General features: G+C 38.0%; 1 protein-coding gene across 5 annotated transcripts in view; it reads left to right on the top strand.

The window, feature by feature from the left end:
- The window catches only part of AFF2 (ALF transcription elongation factor 2), a 524775-nt gene that overhangs the window by 178814 nt on the left and 324582 nt on the right, over window positions 1–21379 (top strand). For all 5 annotated transcript variants that reach the window (XM_074278090.1, XM_074278092.1, XM_074278094.1 and 2 more), the window contains exon 2: window positions 18189–18309. In XM_074278090.1, coding sequence (XP_074134191.1) covers window positions 18189–18309 — 121 coding nt within the window. The remainder of the gene's footprint in view (window positions 1–18188; window positions 18310–21379) is intronic.

Raw genomic sequence — 21379 nt, 5'->3', positions numbered from 1 at the left:
GTTCATCTTTCTATTGATTCCTTATGTTTTTGTCAGATCTGGTGCAGCCCATTTTACAGTTGTGAAAGAGAATGTTAAAACTGATACTGATTGGGTGTGAACTATTTTAACCAGGTACTTCTCATTCAGTTTTGATTTCAGAATGTCAACAAGTCCTTCATTGTATTGAACTTTGTATATAGCTTTCCTGATAGCTATATATTTTATGAGTCTTGACTAGAAGCAATCAAGAGGTTTGTAGATATCAACTTCATTCATTGGTTCAGTGTATCCTTGGGGTTTTAAGCTTGAAGCCTTCGGTCTTACTTAGGCCTAGTATGCATTGAATTTTACATTTATTTTACAATAAATTTTATTGGTATATTTTGTTTTTTGCCCCTGACATTTGCCAATGTTCCCCTCCTCATACCCCTGCCAGAGAGCTATCTTTTCTTTTTTTTTTTATTCATTTTTCCAAATTATCCCCTCCCTCCCTCCACTCCCTCCCCCCGATGGCAGGTAATCCCATACATTTTACATGTGTTACAATATAACCTAGATACAATATATGTGTGTAAATACCATTTTCTTGTTGCACAATAATTATTAGCTTCCGAAGGTATAAGTAACCTGGGTAGAAAGACAGTAGTGCTAACAATTTACATTCGCTTCCCAGTGTTCCTTCTCTGGGTATAGTTATTTCTGTCCATCATTGATCAACTGGAAGTGAGTTGGATCTTCTCTATGTTGAAGATTTCCACTTCCATCAGAATACATCCTCATACAGTATTGTTGTTGAAGTGTACAGCGATCTTCTGGTTCTGCTCATTTCACTCAGCATCAGTTGATGTAAGTCTCTCCAAGCCTCTCTGTATTCCTCCTGCTGGTCATTTCTTACAGAGCAATAATATTCCATAACCTTCATATACCATAATTTACCCAACCATTCTCCAATTGATGGACATCCATTCAACTTCCAGTTTCTAGCTACAACAAAAAGAGCTGCCACAAACATTTTGGCACATACAGGTCCCTTTCCAGAGAGCTATCTTTTCTAACAAAAAAGGGAAAAAAATAGTTCAGCCAAACTAATCACAATTTTGAAAAAAAAATCTGACTTTGTATATACTGTTGCCATAGATTGAGAAGCAAGGGACGATTACTTCTTGTCCAGGCTCATGTAGTCAGGAAATATGTGTCAAAGGCCAGACTTAACCACGTTTGTTTTCCTGGTTCTGAGGTCATCTCTGCTTCCACTATATTATGCTACCTCTGTCATAATACTAGTGGAAGCAATAATTAGTAGTCAATTCTGGGATGAGAAAAAATACTTTGGTTTCAGGGCAAAACTGAGAATGTAATTTCCTTTCATTTTGGTGGAGGTGGACTGCTTCACATCTGTCCAAAACATTGAGCCAAACACAAGAGCACCTACTTGATTGTGAGATGTGCATGTGTCTACCCTGCACCCCTGACTGTGACCCCATGTTTGTTCTAAAGCTCTTCACTGGAGATGTTCTTGCAAAGTGGAGATCACCACTTGTCATGGATGTCGTATGCATGATTTGGACTGGCTAAGTATGCAGAGGTTTCATTCAAATGTGAGATTCTTTAATTCTTTGACAATAATAATAACTGACAATCATCTGGCACTGTATCGTTTACCATACACTTTACATGTCTTATTTCACTGAAGCCTCATAACCTTCTTGGAAAGTAGATATTCTAATTATTAGTGTCCTCATTTTACAGACGAGGAAACGTATGCTCAGAGGTGATATAACTTGTTTATGGTCACAGAGCTAATAAATATTGGATGTGAAATTTGAGCCCAAGCCAGCACAACAGCCTTTGGCCTGCTGCCTCTCTAGTTGTCCCCAACCCAAGGATCTATCTCACGAGCTTTCAAGATGTACCCAAAGATGACAATCTTACAGTTGAGGACCCCTGACACTTTTTTCATTTTACAATAAGTACCAGGACCACTTGGACTTACTGATTGATCCCTTTAATATGATGAAAAGATCTGGAGGCAGCTAAAAGGACTAAAGAGTGTCATTCATGAATGTGGGGTGGTCTTTAGAAATGGCATACGTTAACAACATTATTTCAACACCCTACATGAGTGATTCTAAAAGATGTCAAAATGTCCAAAGCACTTTATTAATGCGTTTGCAGAATTGTAGTAGGGTTTCAGTTGAAATACGTACATTTCAAACGTTATGCTCAAGAAGACTCTTAGCTTAAAAGCACATGATTAAAAGTAGTTTTCACAAAAAGTTACCTTTGGGGAAGGGGAAAGGAAAAAAAAAGATTTCAAGTGAGAGTGTGATATCCTCATCAAAGCAAGAATAGTTTGTGTTAAGATCTTCATGACAGACATGTAAGTGGTATTTAGCAAGTACTGGAGACACTTCTTACTTGCAGGCTGGTCCAACCCCCCAAATCATGTTTGCCTTATGCCAAAGCCGAGCATCAGAACAAATAAAGACCATATGTCCTTATTTATGTAACGTGTCTTGGAAGGCCAAGGCATACTAATGAATTTACACATGGAGATGTATTTGGAAGAGGTCAAGTTCAATACCATTAGCTGAGTTATGTATTGGATTTGAGATCTCCTTCACCAAATCTGACTAATGAGGAGCTATTTTTTTGTTTTTATATTGACAGGAAGGTTTTGTGTGTATGTGACACATTACCTACCTGATAAGAGCAAAACATTTGACCTTTTCCCTCATTGTGGACAATAGGGAAATAAAATAATTCAATGAATATTTATCATGTTTCTCTAATGCCTCATCATGGACCAGGGGTGACTGTGAACTTTTGGGGGCTATGTCAGCTGAAGGCAACCTCTGCTTAGTCCTGCTAAACTAGAAAGACTTCAGGTTTGGAGCTTGTGATAGTAGAACCAAAGGTGTAAAAAGGTTGAGTCACTGCTGGATGGCTTGCAGAAATGCAAGTTTTTACACTGTAGTCAGTCACAAAGACTGTCTTTTGTGGCTTTTGTTTGAATTCTGGGTTGGGACAGGAAATACTATAGCCTGTGATCAGTGATAGATCATTCCAACATCGAAATAGGTACAAAGTGTTATGGGAGGCACTAGGAACAGAAAGGTTACAAGTTTGTCACTATCTTTAAGGAGACTATAATCCAGTAGGCCAAGAACAGGGCTGTGCATACACACTGAAATAATTGCAATGCAAAGTAGAGAGTGATGATGGGAAAAGGGATATCAGAAGTATTCTGGAGAAGTTCAACGAGGGAGAGATGTCTTGAATCAGGGAAGAAGACACGAGTGACATGCCATCAGTGTGAACCTGAAAGGAAAAAAGAGAATTTTGCCAAAGATGAGGATTGTGTTATTTCCAAGCGTGCAGAACTACAGAGTAGCTTGTGCAAATGTATAGAGGCAGAAGAGTACAGGATAAGTTTGAGGAATAAACTTCATTTTTCCTGAAACTAGAAATTGAGTGGAAGTGGAAGGGGGAAAGAGAGAAATGCACGGTGGAAAAAAGGCTGGAAAGGTAGATTATGGTCAGATTGTAGAGCCTTTAAATGCCAAACTGAGGAGTTTTGTCTTCTAAGAGGTGGTAGAAAATTATCAGAAGGACTTTGAACAGAGGAATGAAATGGCCAAATTTGGGAAATAGGGAGAACATTTTTGCATCAGTGTGGACGATGACTCAGAGAGAGAAGAGCCATACTAACTAGGAGGCTTTTTCAGTACAGGCAAAAGGTGATAAGGCTGAATTAGGATGGTGGCCTTCATTGTGGAAAGAAGGAAACCGATTCAAGATGATGCAGCAGTAGAATGCATAGCACTTAGCCATGGCTCTTGGTGATGGAGATTGAGGAGCAGAGAATGATCTAAGAGGTTAGCAGAGATGGAAACAGCTCCTACAAATGCTGTAAAAACTGTGAATGTTGCTGTTGTAATTTTCCCTTCTCCTCTCTGTGACCAAACTTGGTCATTGCTATTATACAGCATTTAATTTCAATTTGAGTTGTTATGCTTGCATAGCATTGCATCGCATCGCATCCCACATCGTCCCACATCCCACATCCCACATCATACCACACCAAACAAAACACCACACAACCCAAACCCAAACCATAACACAACACAACACTACACAACACAACGCTACACAACACTACACAACACAACGCTACACAACACTACACAACACTACACAACGCTACACAACACTACACAACGCTACACAACACTACACAACACTACACAACACACAACACATACTGTTGCTATAACAATGGCAAGAACCCATTGTTGCTATGGTCATTGTTTTACTGATTTTGCTTACTTGATTTTTCATTGGTTTGTACAAGTTTTCCTATATGTTTATCATATTTACTCTTTCTTATAACCCAGTGATATTCAGGTATCAATTTGTTTAGCCAGTCACCAATCTATACAACTTCAATTTCATCCATTCATTCAATCTATCCAATTTCATTGGGGACCTCTCACTTCATGTTGATGCTTTGTCATGGGAACTCTAGGTCAAAAGGTATGGATATTTTAGTCAGTATTTTAACATTATTCCAAATTGTTTTCTAGAAAGGTGGGACAAAATTGCCTAATTTGTTCTTTGAGTGTGGTTCCTAAACATTTGTGATAGTTTCCTCAGTCATTTCATAAATGAATGATACCATCTGAATGCATTAGTTGTAACCTATTCACAAGTCTTTCTCACAGTGGGACCTTTTGCTCATGAGTGAATGGCCTGATAATGCTGGTTATTATAATGTTTAATTGTAATATTGATATTATGTATAATAAATTTAACTATAATAATTGTTTTATAGAATAAATTAATTATAATAGTAATAATTCTATTATAGGATAAATTGAATTGTAATATTAGCAAATCTGTTATATAAGCAACTTAATTATAATATTATTAAATTATTTTTAGCTTCCTTGATTTTTTTAATAGCTTCTGAGTAGTTCACTAACCATCTTTTCAGTGGAACCATATCTTTTACTGAATGCTTGAGCTCCGAGTTATACCTGTCATTTACCTGTGCAGAGTTCTTTATACTTTCCTTGCTGACATTGCCGAAGTGGCACTGACTAAACTGTCTTATTTCAGAGCCAGTTTTGATCACTGAGCTAAATTAGCAGATTGAAAGAGTGTACAGTGATACAAAACACAGTGAATGTTCCTTTCTGAAGCATGGCCTCATCTGTATGTACTTTCTATCCCTAGCATTAGCCAGGCCATCCATCTTGAATTGTGTAAGGGGCCTTGTCTTCCCAAGTGATAATGCCTGGGTGATAGAAGTTTTTTCTGTCATCTGCTGTTATTTACAGATCCCAAATTAAAAAATCTCTAAGCTCCTGGAAAGAGAGAGTGATATCTACATCCCCACATCCCCCAATCAACATGGCCTTAGAAGGGGTTGTTCTTAAGTCCCAAAAGATATTTGTAGGAATTCCCAGAGTTCTGACATTTCATCTTTTTATTTGATAGCAAACTTATTCCACTTAATCCTATTTAGTAGCTGTTGCTCAGTGACCATCCTGAACTAGCTTGAGTGTTGAATATGTAATCTTTTCCAGATTGTCACTGAACTCAGGCTAAAATGATGATCTCAAGCAAGGAATAAGAAGGTTGTAGACTGAGGGTCACAGAGGAACACACAGATAGTTGAATAATTCAGTAACTTTATGGCTATCAGTGATGATGATAATTCAGACCATAATTCAGGGATGTCCCCTACAGGTTGGTTCAAGTGAGTTGTCTGAATTTTAAAAGGTCTGTAGTTGTGAGTTTGTGTGCCTATTGTGCACGTTAGAGGATAGCAACGGGATATTTTAGGACAAATCAAAAACCTGGATTGGACTGGATCATCCTGATGGCCCTTTTATTGAGTCGCTGCTTGTATTTTGTGCTCTATGGTACTGGATTTTGATTAGGGAAAAATATGAGAAAGTCCTATTCATCAGAAAAGGAACATGGGTTAGCATTAATGTTTGTGCATTTGTAGATATTTTGTCTAAATCTATTAATTCAAACTATTTCCACCTTCCTAAAAAGTTGGTGTAGTAAATATGTAGAGGGAACAGTATGGGGTAATGGAGAAAGGTTCTTCTCAATCAGTAAATTTTGAATTCAAATCCTACTTCTGATTATGGGCAAATCACTTAACCTTTCACTGTCCCCAGTCAGGTTTCTAAAACAAAAAATCGAAGTTGACTTATTGATCTAAAATAGGTGGAGGATTTTCAAGTGGAAACATTTTTTGTTCTGGTGAAATGCTAAGTCTAGGCCTACGTTCTCCCTCTCTGCCTCCCCCACCCCCACCCCCACTACAGGTAATTAAATCTTGAGTTCATAGAGGTGGGGCATAGGGATTATAAAACTGATGGGGCTTTGAATTAAGATGTAGACACTAGAGTGATCTCTTTTTCTTGTTGAAAGAAAGATTTCAACAAGGTGGTTTGTGATATAGAACATGTATCATATGTAGAAGGTAGGATAAATGGGCTCACATTCACATGAGACCATTTTCCATTTCTAAAATGACTGTTTTTAACAGTCATTATGTCTTTCCCCCATGTGAGCATGTGTGATGACAAGTATACATTCTATTATGGCAACAGGTAACCGTTTGGTCCCTTCTATGCCAAAGCTCTTTTACCTCATTCTGACATCATTTCACATCAACCAATAGGGTTGCCCGAGTGGGGTCAGCAAGGCTTTTTTCTTGGTATAATTCCGCTGAATGTTCACTTTGCTCTTCTCCTCCTGAGAGGAGCAGAGGCTGAAATGGATAAGAATAATGATAAGGAAGAAGAGGAACAAAGAAACCTATGTGTTAGTCAGGATAAAAAGATAAAGACCTGTAAAGCTAAAACGCTAGGCTATAAAATACAAGCATCCTGGAAAAGACAAGCAACTGGATCTGTATACTGGAGCAGATGGCTCAGGAAAGAGGAGACTTTTTCAACCTTAAAATCCGAGAAACTAGGACAAAGCCACATAGAAATGAAAAATGAAGTATTCTGGAAGTCATGGTAATTATATCATCTTCATGGGGCGTGAGTGGCAAGAGTACTGGGCTAACTGGGAGGAGACACAGATGGGAGGCCCCACTAAGACACAGGCTGGCAGCAGCTCACAATCACAGAAAGCAGGAGTCTGTGGTCATGGGGCTGCTGGTGCTGGTGGTGACAGTTTAGAGAACTGAATGCCCTAGAAGCCAAGCCAAGAAACCCAGTGGCTGTCAGTGATTCTAAGGTTCAGTTCAACTGCCACTGGTACCTTCCTTGTTCCCCTCTTACACATTTCCCAGCCCTACTCCCAAATTATTAGGACTTTATTCTTCCTTAAATTACTATGTATTTATTTCTCTGTGTGCTCATTTTATCTCTCTCATAATAGAATGTATTTTTCTTGAAAGCAAGAGGCTTTCTTTTTGTTAATATTATTGTTTCTCTAGTACTTGGCATAGCATGGTATCCAGCACATTTTCCCCTTTTTTTGGAAATGGATTTGGGCCTGTGATTTCACCTGTGTTGGGAGCTTCTGATGCCAAAGCTCTTGTTAGCAGTGCTGATCTGCAACTGGTTTGTTCTTTATAATCTTAGCCAATAGCTGGGTATATTGAGAGGTAAAGTGACTAGCTCACACTCAGACAGCCAGTATGGATCAAAAGGCAAGACTCCAAACCAGCTCTTAATTCTGAGGTTTACTTTCTACTCTGCCTCAGAATTGAGTGGCTCTTTGGAAGTCTGTAAGGGCCAAGAAAGAACCACAGAAGTACCAAGCAATGTGGAACTGAGGAGGTAAAAATCTGGGTCATCAGTGATGAGGAACAATCATATCACTCAGATGGGACTAAAAACAAGGTTGTGATATTGAGGAATATTGAGGAAATTCCACAGAATTAGCCGGTAAGGTTGTATTTATCTGCTCTATAGAGGGCACTATGTAAAGTCCTGGGAATTCAAAGATAAAAAAAAACCCAAAACCAAACCAACCAAACAAACAAAAAACAGATTACATTCTGCTAGCCAGGACTGTGTTTGATTGGAAGAAAAGGAGAGACTCAGGCCCTAGCAGGGGTTCTCAAACTGGCCTGAGGCCAGATGCGGCCTACCAGGTTATGGCAAATGGGCTGAGGGGCATAGAAAGAGTGTGAGCTTTTGTTTTCACTATAGTCCTGCCCTCCAACAGTCTGAGGGACAGTGAAGTGGCCCCCTATTTAAAAAGTTGGAGGACCACTGTGGCTGTAAACATTTGCCTGCAGGGAAAAATTGTTGAATAAGAAGCTTTCTGTGAGGTCAAAAAGTAGAGGTTGGCTCTTTACCTCTTTGCCCTTAGCTTTATTTATTTTTTCTACTTTCTCATTCTCTCTGAGCTTCTGGGAAGTGAAAGTTTTATTTTAGGATGCGGTTAAAATGGAATGCTTGTTTCTAATTGCATTTTGTGACTTTTGATTCATCCAGCCTAGCATTTCCCATGATATACCTGCACATAAGTTAAACGAATAAGGGGGTAACTTGTAGTCTTGTAGTATTCCTTTTCCAGTCTTAAGTCAATCAGTTGTTCCATGTTTAGTTCTAAGTTTTGCTTTTTGACACTCATACAGTTTCCCCAGAAAGAAAGTATGATGATCCAGTAGTTCTAGCTCTTCAAGGACTTGTCACATTTTGTTGTGATCCACACAGTCAAAAGTTTTAGTGTTCGTTCTTACTGAAGCAGAAATAGATGTTTTTTTTTTCCTAACTTCATTGCTTTCTCTATAATCCAATGAATATTGGAGATTTGGTCTCTAGTTCTCCTGCCTCTTTGAAAACCAGCCTTCTCTTCTGGTAATTCTTATGGTTATGCTTACGATTCTCCAAGCTAGGTTTCAGCAATATGTGAACTGAAACCTAGCTTGCAGAATCTTAAGCATAACCTTGCTCTTATGTAAAATGAGTATAACAGTTCAGCAATTTGAACAGTCCTTGTCATTACTTTTCTTTTGTATTAGGATGCAAACTGATCTTTGCCACTTTTGGCCACTTTTGAATTGATGAATGTAAATCTACCTACCTTAGTTGGGGAAACTATTCCTTTCATTTCTTTTTCTTTTCTTATTACTAGAGCCAACTTTTCTAATTTCATATTCTAGAATACCCCTTTCACCCCAGCGAGACTAACTTTCTTGTCCTTATGACCAATCTACTATGAGCTGGAGATTGTTTCATTCCATCAGATTGCTCAGAGACTTGGTTTCATGTAGTTTTCCAGGGAAACTGGGAGAGCTTGAGCAGCTTCCGGACTTCACTCTGCTGTTGTGGCTCTGCCCTATCTTAAAAAGTTGATATATTTCTGTAACCGAATGTGATATTCACATAATATTGATCACTTACCTAACTCTTGAAGGTCTGCAATATATTCTACATGTGTAATCTTTTGAATGCAATCATTTGAACCATATAGTGACCCCAGGAGGTTACCTATACTTTTCATTATCTTCATTTTACAGATGGGAAAAGAGCTTCAGAGAAGTAACTTGCCCATGCTAACATACTATGTGGCAAAGGTGATATTAGGACACAGGTAGGTCCTCAGTCCGAGTCTAGACTATACCTGTAGAGAATTCCTCTCACTAATGGCTTTCAAGCAAAGGCTAGTTTTACTTAGGGAATGTGCCAGAGAGGATCGTTTTGCAGGCCAGGGACTATGGAATCACATATCTGGAACTGAAAGAGACCTTAGAGGCTATCTGTTCCAACCCTCTCGTTGACTACCCTGAGAAGGAGGTGCTAATATTATCCTCATTTTATAGGTGAGAAAACTGTAGCAACAGAGATTAAGTGGCTTGTCCAATATTACGTAGCTAATAACCCAGATAAAAATTTACCCAGATAAAAAAGCTGGATTTGAACTTGGGTGGTCCTCATTCCAAGTCCATTGCTCTGTGCTTCTTAGCTTTGTTCACGATTTTCTCTCTCAGTTGCCAATAATGATTAAATATTGGCATGTTGTGCTGTGTAAAGATCCCAAATTGTGAAAGCGTATAAGCGTATATATATATATATATATATATATATATATATATATATATATATATATATATATATATATATATATATATATATATATATATACACTTGTCATTGATATGTGGAGGTTGGTTTAGGAGAATAATTAGAGTTTTGTATTGGAGCAGCAAATCCTGAATTGAGTAAGAATACAAAGTGTCAGGTTTTCACCTCAGTCACTCTGTGACTCATGTGTGTTTGTCACCCTCAGTTTCTTCATCTATAAAATGAGCCTGATTTTAACAATTGTGCCTCTTCATCAAATTGTAGTGGGAACCAAATGAGGCAGATTTGAAAGCCCTTCTCTCCAAATGTAATAATGATGAGAGCTGATAAGGAGCCTGGGGAGGTTTACAAAGTGCTTTCCAGTCATTAACTCCCTGGCATCTTCCAACCTTGTGAAATAGGTGATGTTATCATTTAGCCTTTTTTTATATTTGAGGAAACAGGTTCATAACAGGTAGATTATTCAAGTTAGCATCTAAGGAGGACTAGAGTACAGGCCTTCCTAACCTTATCACCACTCATCCCCCAGGATCCCTCACTATAAAGGAGGATTATAATCCATGATACCCTGAGCTAATCTTCAGTACATTTTCATTTTTTTAGCCCATTCTTGCTTGAAGTGTGATTTTGGGCTGTGTGTAATTACCTGTGTTGATGACATAATATTAAATTCTAAATTTTCATATTGAGGTAATGATACTTTTGTCCTCTGCCCTGCTTAGGCCACATCTGGAGCATTGTGTTCAGTGAGGGGAGACATTTGGGAAGGATGTTGATAAATATGTGTTCACAGATAAATGAGACGGTAGGATGATGAGAGGATTGGAGGTCATGCCATATGAAGTTAAACAGAAAAGTCAATTAGTTTAAACTGGAGAACAAAAATTTTCTATAATCATGTAGATGAAGGGCTATCCTGTAGAAAGGGGAATAGTCTCCGCATCCTAGATTTAGGTTTGATGTCATCTGTTGGAGTTTTTTAAAGAGGGAGTAGGCTGCTTCTGGAGAGCTGGGCTACTCTTGGTGAAGGTGAGCTTGAGAGGACCTTGTCATTCAAGCATAGAGTAGGTAATGCAGTCCATGAGAAGGGTATTTCCAGGTCAGAGATCCTATTTCTCTGTGCTTTAGCAATTAATTAAAGGCCTCATTTTTATTCTTGGGTGAATCCCTTACTGTAGCTTACTTCTCTTTGATTTGTAGATTATATTTTATAATTTTAAAATCTTATTTCATCTTCTCATTTAAATATGAGAAGAGGATCACTTCTGAAGAAATTGTGGCAGCTTTGTTAGACTGAGGGTTGTTTTGCCCTAAGTCCATGTTGCCAAACAATGACAAATACCAAGTCTTCTCTGATTATTTTCTGAGGGTCTTAAAATTGTTGCCATTTCTGTTACATCTTAATACATCAGTCACATGTATTGACTGTTCCATATGCAGAATTATAAAAGCAAGCATAAGGTGTGGTCCCTGCCCCCAAGGCCTAGGAATAGAGTTTAATAGGAGAAACAGGTAAATCAAACTGTTTCATAAGCATTCATGGCAGAAAGCGATGAATGTGCAGATGAATCAAGGTGCAAGGCCGCTGAGTGCTGATTTCATACACCATTTTGTCTACCATTTCATAGAATATGGTAGAGCAAGGTATCATGGGTGGCCATAGCTTCAAAGGCTTGACTGCTTGAATTCAGGTACTGCCTCTAATACACTTTACATGCTTCTGGGCAAAGTTAGTGCCTCATACAAGTTGAATACACGTGTAATAGCTTGTGGTTCTGCATCAGAGAAGAGAGGATCCTTGCTGCCTATATCCAAGGAATCTATTATCTGCATCCAAAGAAGGGGTGTGTGTGTGTGTGTGTGTCTGTGTGTCTGTGTGTGTGTGTGTCTGTGTGTGTTTGTAATCAATATGACTACAAAGCCATGAAATTAAGCCATAGTTTTTTTTTCATCTTTAAAAAAATTTTGCCTTTTGTGTTTTCATTTCCAGATGTTCTTGGAATATGCAATTTATTTATAGATATCACTTTGATTTTTTGAAAAAGATGAATGAGGTGGATCATAGATCATAGGTCTTAGAGAGCAGGTACCTCTCAGGTGGAGAAAGTAAGGTCCAGAAAAGTTAGTAAGTAAGCAGGGCAGTAAATAGCAGGCCTGGGATTTTCAAATATATTGTCCTCTGGCTCCAAATGCAGAGATAGGGTACCACTCTGCCAATTAGGGCCTAATGCCCTCTGTCTCTTGCCTGAAAACTCACACTTTTCCCATTTTGGCCATATGTTCACACTGCCTCTAGAGTTATTTTGGCTTGTTTGCCAGCCAGGCTTCTTATACTGTGGTTCGTGACCTCATATGGGATCTCATAACTGAATGTGGACATTGTAAATGTTTGATTTGTATATCTATTTAATGTCCCTATACACCCGGTGTCATGTAAAAATTTCTCAGGTGAAAAGGGGTCATGAGTAGAAGAATTTTAAGAAGTATTTGTACTCAAGAAATAGATGATTCTTTTATAACCCAGAGGTCAGTTGGAAGCTAGAACTAGGGGAAAATTCAAATGATGATTTTAAAATGGAAAAAAAAATGTGACTTAGATCTCTAGAACATGTTGTAAGATACAAGTATTTGCCACATTTATAGAAGACATCGAATCATTCACAGCCTTTGTAAAATCATAAACTCTACCAGTGTAGATTGAGTAGTTCGTAAACTTCAACTGAACCATGCGTGTGACTGTTTTCTCTTTGTCTCTTGTTAGAATTAAATATATGTATTTTATGTTATCATAGAGATAGTAGCTAAAATAGAGGTATTTTAGTGCCACTGGCATTTTTTTTAAAAAACATTGAATTATTTACCTTGTTACATATTGTTAATATTATAACTGCTTTATTAGTTAAAAGGCAAGAGTGCCATTTTAAATTTACCAGTGGTTTTTAAATATTTCTATAAGTAGCTTTGTAACATAACCAGCATTAAGTGGAGCAAAAAAAAAAAAAAAGGTCATTAAAATTCATAAAGTATACAATGTAGACACTCCCCCACCCCAGATATAATATGCTGTAACAGTCCCTTGAGGTCCTGATCATCTTGCATAAGGAAAATAATAGTCTTTGCATTAAAATATAGATTAGGTTCCCAATTGGCATTTTTTCTAATAAAATATTCATAAACAGCAAAATACTATAAAACATTGCACTCCCAGAGATGGCAGGGGGAACCTTAAACATCATTTTGTTGCACCTCGCAAATCTTACAGGGCAGGAAATCAAGACTGGAGAGAAACAGCCTGATGTTAAATAGAAATCAACCAATCAATCTACAAACATTTCTACATACCCGTTGTGTATAGAAAATGCGAAGACAAAAATGAAGCAGTGGAGAAGCTTAAATTCTACTGGAGAGAGATAACATATACATATATAAGTATATACTATAGGTCAGGGTAAATAGAAAGTAGTTTGCAGGAGAGGGTATTCTCACATGAGTAGGATTGGGATAGAGTGAATGCTAAGGTTGAATTTGAAGGAAACCAAGGATTCCAGAAGATACCAGTGAGAAGGAAAGAGACAGACAGACAGGAGACTTGAGTTCTTGTCCTGAATTTATTGATAACTTCCTTGGACTTGCTTTCATGATATGAAGGTATGGACTCCTTTAAAGGAATTGAACTTGATCCCAAATATTTCTAAAGACTCTGATAGTCAATGTTTTGAATATCCAATTTACAGCAATTTTAAGTGAGCTACCATTAGTAAAATAATGAGGGGAAAATAGCTTAGTTATTAAATGGCCACTTAGATTTACTGTGGTACTGATATTCATGTGACTTCTGATAATGAAAATGAGAGTCATCTATGTACAAGATAAGGTACAAGATTATAATAAAGGGCTAGAATCACTGAGATCTGGATAAAGTGTAAAGGAGAGATCACCAGAGATGGACAACATCATTAATAAGAAGTCATCTTAGCTCTGGACTGATGTTCAATATTGAATTCTACTTCTGGTTCTACTGGGCTAGCTTTAGGGCAAATCTAATCTCATTGTTTGCCTTCCTTTCCCCATTTTTATAGTGAGAGGACTTGACTAGTTTATGACTAATACCCCTTCCTGCTATCTCAGGTGATGGAAATGTATTATTATTATTATTATTGTCATCATTATAATATAAATTTATTATATGATGGAAGCCTTTTTTCAAAATAACAAATTGGTGAAAATAAATGCTAAGGAGATCTATGTATTCCTGCTGCCTTTCTCTCCCATGGGGTACGATGTATATTCACAAAAAGTGGAAGTTGATGTGGCTTTCCTAATTTTGGCCTGTAATTACCATGAAAGATCTCAGTATATCTGATCCAAAAGAAAAGTTCTCAGTGTATCCCAAGATTATGCAAGGAATCCTTTTATCCAGCCAGGAAAACCCCAATAAGCTTGTTTGCTCAACCTCTCAAGTTTTTCATACTGTTCATTCCCAGACCCTATTCTTGTCAGCCTGATAGTCTGATTATTAACTCTCATTTCTGATCTGAACATTTCTTTGTGGTTCTAAGGCCTTTCTTTTTCCTTTTGAAACCAAGCATGCGGTGTCAGATCATCACGGGACATACACATGCTTTCCTGTGGTTTCGGCAGCGCATACAGGTTCAAACCCAGCCTGCTGCTGGATTGTAGGAACTTTAATTGAGTAGATAAAGAGGTCCTCCTAATTATAAACTGCAGTAGGTATAACAAGAGGCTAAATACATAGCTGTGGTTTTAATTAGCTGGTGCTTCAAATTCGGAATTGTGGCTTCAGTCAGAAATCAGTGACTTTCTCCCCTGGAAAAGCCTCATCACTGTGCAGTTCAGGCCTCATTATAGCTCGCCATGTGAAGCTTTCATTACAGCCTCATGCTGGGCAAAAAAAAGGAAAAAAAAAGTTGTAGATGTTTGGTTATCTTCCAAGAGCAGCAGAACTCTGGAGATTCAATTCATTCTCACCAGAGATATGAGAATTAACTGCTCTTTGTTATAGGGAGAAGGGGAAAAAATGTCGCAGTCAATTTTGCTTGTACCAGATAACATTGGTGTGCATGGGTTCCTCTGATTGTCATCTGGAATTTGGTAGTTAATTAACAGATGCAAAATGGGGCCCACAGTCTCTGAACCAATCAAATGTGGGTGGACTGCACCACTGTGGTCCTCCTTGCTTCCCTCATCAAGGGTCGTCCATGCTAGACCAGGTAACCAAGTCTTCTTTTGCTCTTTTTTTTTTCCTTCGGTGTTTTAATTATCTCTCTTCCCTCTGAGGAAAAGGAAGGTGGTTATACACCGAAAGACCAAAGTGCTTCACTCCTTTTCATGAGAGAATTAAATGTGATCTATCAGCATGTCACCAGTGCCTGTCAGGTACACAAATGAACAGACAGCTTGGAAAGTGACATCTTGTGCTCATTACTCAGGAGCAATGTGACTTTTTGTTGTTGTTGCTGGAGAACTGAATTTTCTGCCCCTACAGTATTCTAATCTAGAGGATCTGAGCCTCTACAATGGCTCATCCTCTGAAGGATGGAATTGGGAATAGGATGCTGGGCTTAAAGTAAGGAAACACTTGGGTTCGTTCTTGCCTTCACATTTATTAATCATATAATATTGAGCACTCAGTTTCCTCATCTGGAAAATGAGAGGTGATTTTCTAAGCTTCCTTCAAGCTCTACATATGTGATCCCATAAATCCTGTTAACTTGGATCCACTTCTGAGCCTCAGTTTCTTTGTCTGTAGTCAGGTAGTTCTCAAACCTCCAGGTACTCAATAAATATTAGTTATTTCTGTGGTTGGGGATTGCTTTTTCTCCCGTTCTCCTCTAACCCTCAAGTCTCTGGATGTGAATAACGTTGAATAATGTTATTGAAGGCCATTCATGAGTATTACACACTTGTACAGATTGTTGATGTGACTCTACCTTAGTGGTTTCCAACCTGCCTCTTCCATGCATGGGAGTGTACAGTAAAATGCCCGGAAAATGGGCCACTGGTACTTTATTTCTTTTCAGAGTCTTCAAAATCATACCTGATGATTAAGCCCCCATGTGATGGAATTGCTTCTAAGTAGGTCAGCAAGATCCAGTATCTAGACTGGAGATGAGCTCTGACTGATAGTCTTATTTAGGGCTCCCTTCCACCTGGAGATATGGATTCAAAGAGGGCTTGGCTTGGGTAGGATGGAAGGACTTTTGGAACACTACTTTTTGTAGCATAGTTATAATTATGTCTCTGATGTCTCTGACATCATTCATACCATGAAATCTTCCTGTGGATGCAGGAAGTTTTGCTGTTTTCCCCCCAATGACAAAATAAAGGAATATTTTATTCCTTTTTGAATCATTTTATATAACCATATAAAAGGAAAATATAAACATAAAATACAGGGAAATGGATAAGGAAAGACAATGGAAGCCTCATAGGGTTGGGGGTAACTGATAATTATCTTATTAGTGACAACAATAATAGTTTGCAAAAAGTCCTTTATGTATTTTATCTATTTCCATCCTTCCAATCCGCCTTGTGAGATAGATGCTTATACTGTTCCCATTTTGCAAATGAGGAAATGGAGGTAAAGTGATAAAATGATTTGACCAAGGGTCACAGAGTTAGTAAGCATCATTATATAGACTCAATCTAAGAATATATACAACTACGTATGCAACCAGAGACTCATCAAAAGATCTGAGACTGGGAAATTCTTTTGATGAATATGACAAATTAAGAATACAGAAACCCAAAAGTTCCAAAATCATTATTATAGGATAGCACTGAGATAAAAAGATCTCCAGCAAAAATAGTTCCTCAGGGCCATTCCCCAGCTCACTGAACATTTCTTAGAACAAAACCTTCACAAAAGTAGCCAAACTACCTGCCAGGGGAACAGCTTCTTATAGAATATGATATATCCACATCAATTCATTTCCCTTAAATTAACCAGGGATTTCTTACATGCACACCAGGTTCTAGGCACTGGACTGGTGGCTGGGGAGACATCTAATTATGATACTGTTCTTCCTTCCAGGAAAAAAAAGCCTACATATACATAGAAAGGGAAAAACAGAATAAATAGGAAGCAGTTTCAAAGTGAACAGCAAGGCCCTGGGTTAGTTAGTCCTCCTTACCTAGGAGTCTCCTTGATCTCTCTTTCCCTCTCGGAAGGTGTGTTTCTTAATCTGTTCTCAATGACCATTGTTCTCATTATTCTGGTTTTTATAGTTTGTTGTTTGTGCTAAGGTTAAAGCTCAAAGCCACCCCCCCAACCTTAAAAACTCCCTTGATAACTACCTTAAGGATTTCAGATATTATGAGCTACTTGAAATGCACTTTCTCATTGGAAGAAAAATAATAATAAAAAATAGTAGTTATATTTTTAACCAGTAAAACTTTCTCCATATGTATATCCTGAACATGTAAAGCTATCTTCAAAGGCTTCTAGCTTTTTTGTTCTTTCAGTATGAAATCCCTAAATTCGAGGAGGGTCTAAGAAACATTTAGGCTTTAGAAAGCTTTTGTCCCTTTTTTAAAAAAAAAGCATTTGCCTCTTTTAAATATAGAAATATTCACTTGCATGTCTCTAGTTGTTACTTCTAAGCCAGACTTGTGGCTTTATTCAGAATATCCCCAAAAGACTTTTGGTTGGTCTGAAGAAAAGACTGGGAAAAAGAAAAATGAAGGTGCTGGTATTAAAGCTGTTTGTGTACAATCCTCCCCTATGTCAATTCCCTCTTCCCCCCAAAATGCTTCACTTGTTCTACAGTTTGAACCTGTAAGAAAGAGGAGAATAAGGGTGTGATGGAGCAGAAATACAGCCAGCATCTCCCTTTTCTGGAGGACTCCCAGTATCATGCTGCAGGGCAAAAGAGAGACCATATGCATATTGAAATAGGCTAATTTCTTCTAGGTAAAATTATGTTTTTTTTTTTATTCTGAGGAGTGTCTAGGACCCTAAAACCAGGGGGAGAAATATATTCTTTTTATGCAGTATCATTTGTGGGAGCCTGGCTGCACCAAAGTTTTTTGGTGCTCGTTAATAACTAGAGAAACTTAAATGACTCCCTTACTCATGAATCTTTTTTTGTCATTTTCTTTTTCTTGCAGCCACTTTGAACAGGATCGGAATGCACTTAAAAGAAAAGAATGGGAACGGAGAACTCAAGAAGTTCAGCAAGATGAAGATCTCTTCGCATCAGGTTTCAGTCTTTTTGGGGAACCCTACAAGGTAGCTAAATGTGCATGCAATTGACATTTTTATACATATGAAAATGCTTGTTATATATTTTTATGGCTAATCTATGTTTAATCTATTTTAAAGCAACCAAATCATTGCCAGGAGAAATCTATTTCATAAATGAAATAAATATGGTAACTATTTTGAGCATGTGAGTTTCTGAAGTCTTCAGGACAAATTTTCTTATTCTTTGGGGAGAATATTAAGGTTTTGAAAGCGACTTGTGAGACTTATTGTCTCGGAGGTACCATTTACTGTCTGAGCTCTCCATTACCAAGGGATTGTCCCTCCTTTACAATTTCTGTTGCTTTGATTTTTAGGGAGGTAGCCTGTGAAGACTTTATAAAAATGTAAATGGCTAGATCTGTTTCCCCTCCCAGGCATTGAAGTCCATGGAGAGGCAAAGCTTTTCACTTTCCAGCACTTGTTAGCAGCTGTTGGGAACTTTGAAAATCTCTGGTCAAGGGGAGAGACCCAATCAATTCTTGTGCTGGTTAATAGTTACTTTGAGATGGCCTTAAGCAGATGGACTGCTGTAGATAGGTGGATTTCATGGTTGGTTTTATTCTGGTAAATAGATGTTTCTAATAATTGTTCCATTGATATCATTACAACTAATGGAATTGACTTTGGCTGCTTGTGCCGACCTACTTTAGGTGTTAACTTGTTTTTGGCGGGAGTGGGGAGATGTGTATATGGGTATATGTTAGGAGTCTTTGTCTAAATGGTATTTTTCTGAAATGAAAAAAAGAAAATATGCTCATAGCAAATCGTTCAGTGTTTTGATGCAAAAGAATTTTGCTTTCTTGGGACAGTGAAAAGAGCTATTGGATTTGGGTAGTCAAATGTGCCTCTTATGCTTCTGTGTGATTAGAAAGTCCCGTCCCTTCTCTGGGCTTCAGTGTTTTTCTTTGAAAACTAAAGGGCTTGGACTAGATGGTATGTATGGTTCCCGATTTCCTGGGTTCTACCCTCTGATCTCCTCAGCCCGTGGGATTAGGAGAATGGTGATTTTGGGGCAAAAAGAAGTTTGTCATGAAGGCAAAGGTTCAGACTCTATTCTTGGGTCAGATATCAAGCTGTTTATGTGATGGAGATTTGTCAAAATTACTGGCTATGTTGAAAGTTGTAAGCAATTCTTGATTTGGACTTAAAGTTCATTCTGGAAAGCTAAATGAAGAAGGTACTAATTTAGCTGATTTTAATATGTTTATGGTGAGATCCTTTCACAATTTTCCCCTTCCTATACTTTCAGGGGAGATATGTGTACTGTTGTACATATTTGTGTATGTATATGTCTGTTTATAGATGTGTCACAGCATCTATTTGGAGAAAACATAACAAGTATGTCCATAGAGCAATTGATTGTCATGTGCCGTCTTCAAATGAGATTGATGAAATGACGAACAACAATAAGATGTAATAAAAAAAAGAAATACTGTCAAAATTAAATCTTGTTTACCAGAATTTGGAAACAGGTATGGGAGTGAGGGAAGAAGTCTTTGGATCTTGGAAATTCCTAAGAAAATATTAGTTAATAGAAAATGTATGGATATGTGCCTTTGAGTTCAATGTCTCTTATCAATATCATCAATGTTTTGGAAAGCCTTGATGGTGAAATGATGAACCAGGCAGGCATGCCATCAGAAACATATATGAGGCAACAGGGTATAGCTCTGAAAACACTAGGCTTGGAGTCATAGCCAAGGCATGGCCATTCAAGGACAATGTCAAATGATTGAGTTGGATGAGGTCATCTCTAAGGTCCTCTACTCAAGCTCTAAGTCTATGATGCTGTGATTTCTAAAATGGTGTGGACAACTTTGTCGTGGTGGCGGTGACATAATCCCAAGTAGGAAAAGACCCTTGTTTCTAGGCTAGGATTTGGAAGGAAAGATGTCTGAAATTCAGTCACTTGTGCCTTACTGAAATGAATGATGGTCCCTTTTAGAAGCAGGTGACAAGTGGTTTGCAGTATGTGTGGGGGAAGGTCAGTACCATAATATTGCAGTCCTAGAATTGTGTTTTCACAGAAAGCCTCTAGCTATCTCCAGAGTTAAAAAAACAAAAACAAAAAACCACACCAGCCTGGGTAGTCTGAGTATTTGATCAGTAATACTCAGTTCATAAACTTACTTTTTAGTGGTAAGCCCATGACCACAAAGTTCATTCAGCACTCCTGTCCTCTTAGAATATTTCATTTGTGATCCTTGTCAATACTGGCTGACTTTCCCTGAAGAGATAATCAAGCAGGAGATGGGGGAACTCTTCCCAGGGTTATTTTATAGGGAGTGTGTGTGTGTGTGTGTGTGTGTGTGTATGCACATGTGTATATCTTCCATTTTTATTTGAAAGCTCAGAATCACAGCCACAGAATCTCAGGAATTAGAAGGAACAACCATTTATAATCAGACCTGTGACAGCAAACCCAGCAAATGAGCACCTTAATATCTTTCTTGAATATCTCCATTGAGATGTCAGGAAGAGTCAAAAAGCCTGTTCAAAAAGCCTCTACTTCACTTTGGATAACCCTAATTATTAGTATGTTTTTCACTGCATAAAGCTTAAACTTACCTCTTTGGAGTTTTCAACTGATTATGCCTTCTAGGACCAGACTAAGTCTTTTCCCTCTTGTACATGGCAATCTTTCTGATTCTAGTCTTTCCTAAGTCATCTCTTTCCAGACTAAACACGCTCCCCACTTTCTTTAAGCAGTGCTCACATGGCCTGACCTTGATACCCTTCCCCCATCATGGTTGTTTTAGTCTTGATAGTCAGGAATATTATGTTGCTGCTGATAGCTGAATAGTAGAAAGTTCATCGTAGAAGTAGGGAAGTGGAAAGGAAGGGAAGAAGGAAGAATATTTGCAGACTAGAGCGTATGAGACATAGGACTTTTAGCAAGTTAGGAGGCACCATTTTTCTTTTTTATTTCATTGCACTTGTATGCTCCTTGCTTACCAGAGGTTTGAGGAATTCAGACCCATAGGTTGGTAAGTAGAGGTTTCTATACATTTAATTCTCTGAATTACTGCCTAAGTCCCTCCTTTTAGTGAAGAAA

Source organism: Sminthopsis crassicaudata, chromosome X (genome assembly GCF_048593235.1).
Source record: "Sminthopsis crassicaudata isolate SCR6 chromosome X, ASM4859323v1, whole genome shotgun sequence".
Taxonomy (NCBI): Eukaryota; Metazoa; Chordata; class Mammalia; order Dasyuromorphia; family Dasyuridae; genus Sminthopsis; species Sminthopsis crassicaudata.
The sequence above is the reverse complement of the archived record's forward strand: the minus strand, read 5'-3'. Positions and strand labels throughout refer to the sequence as shown.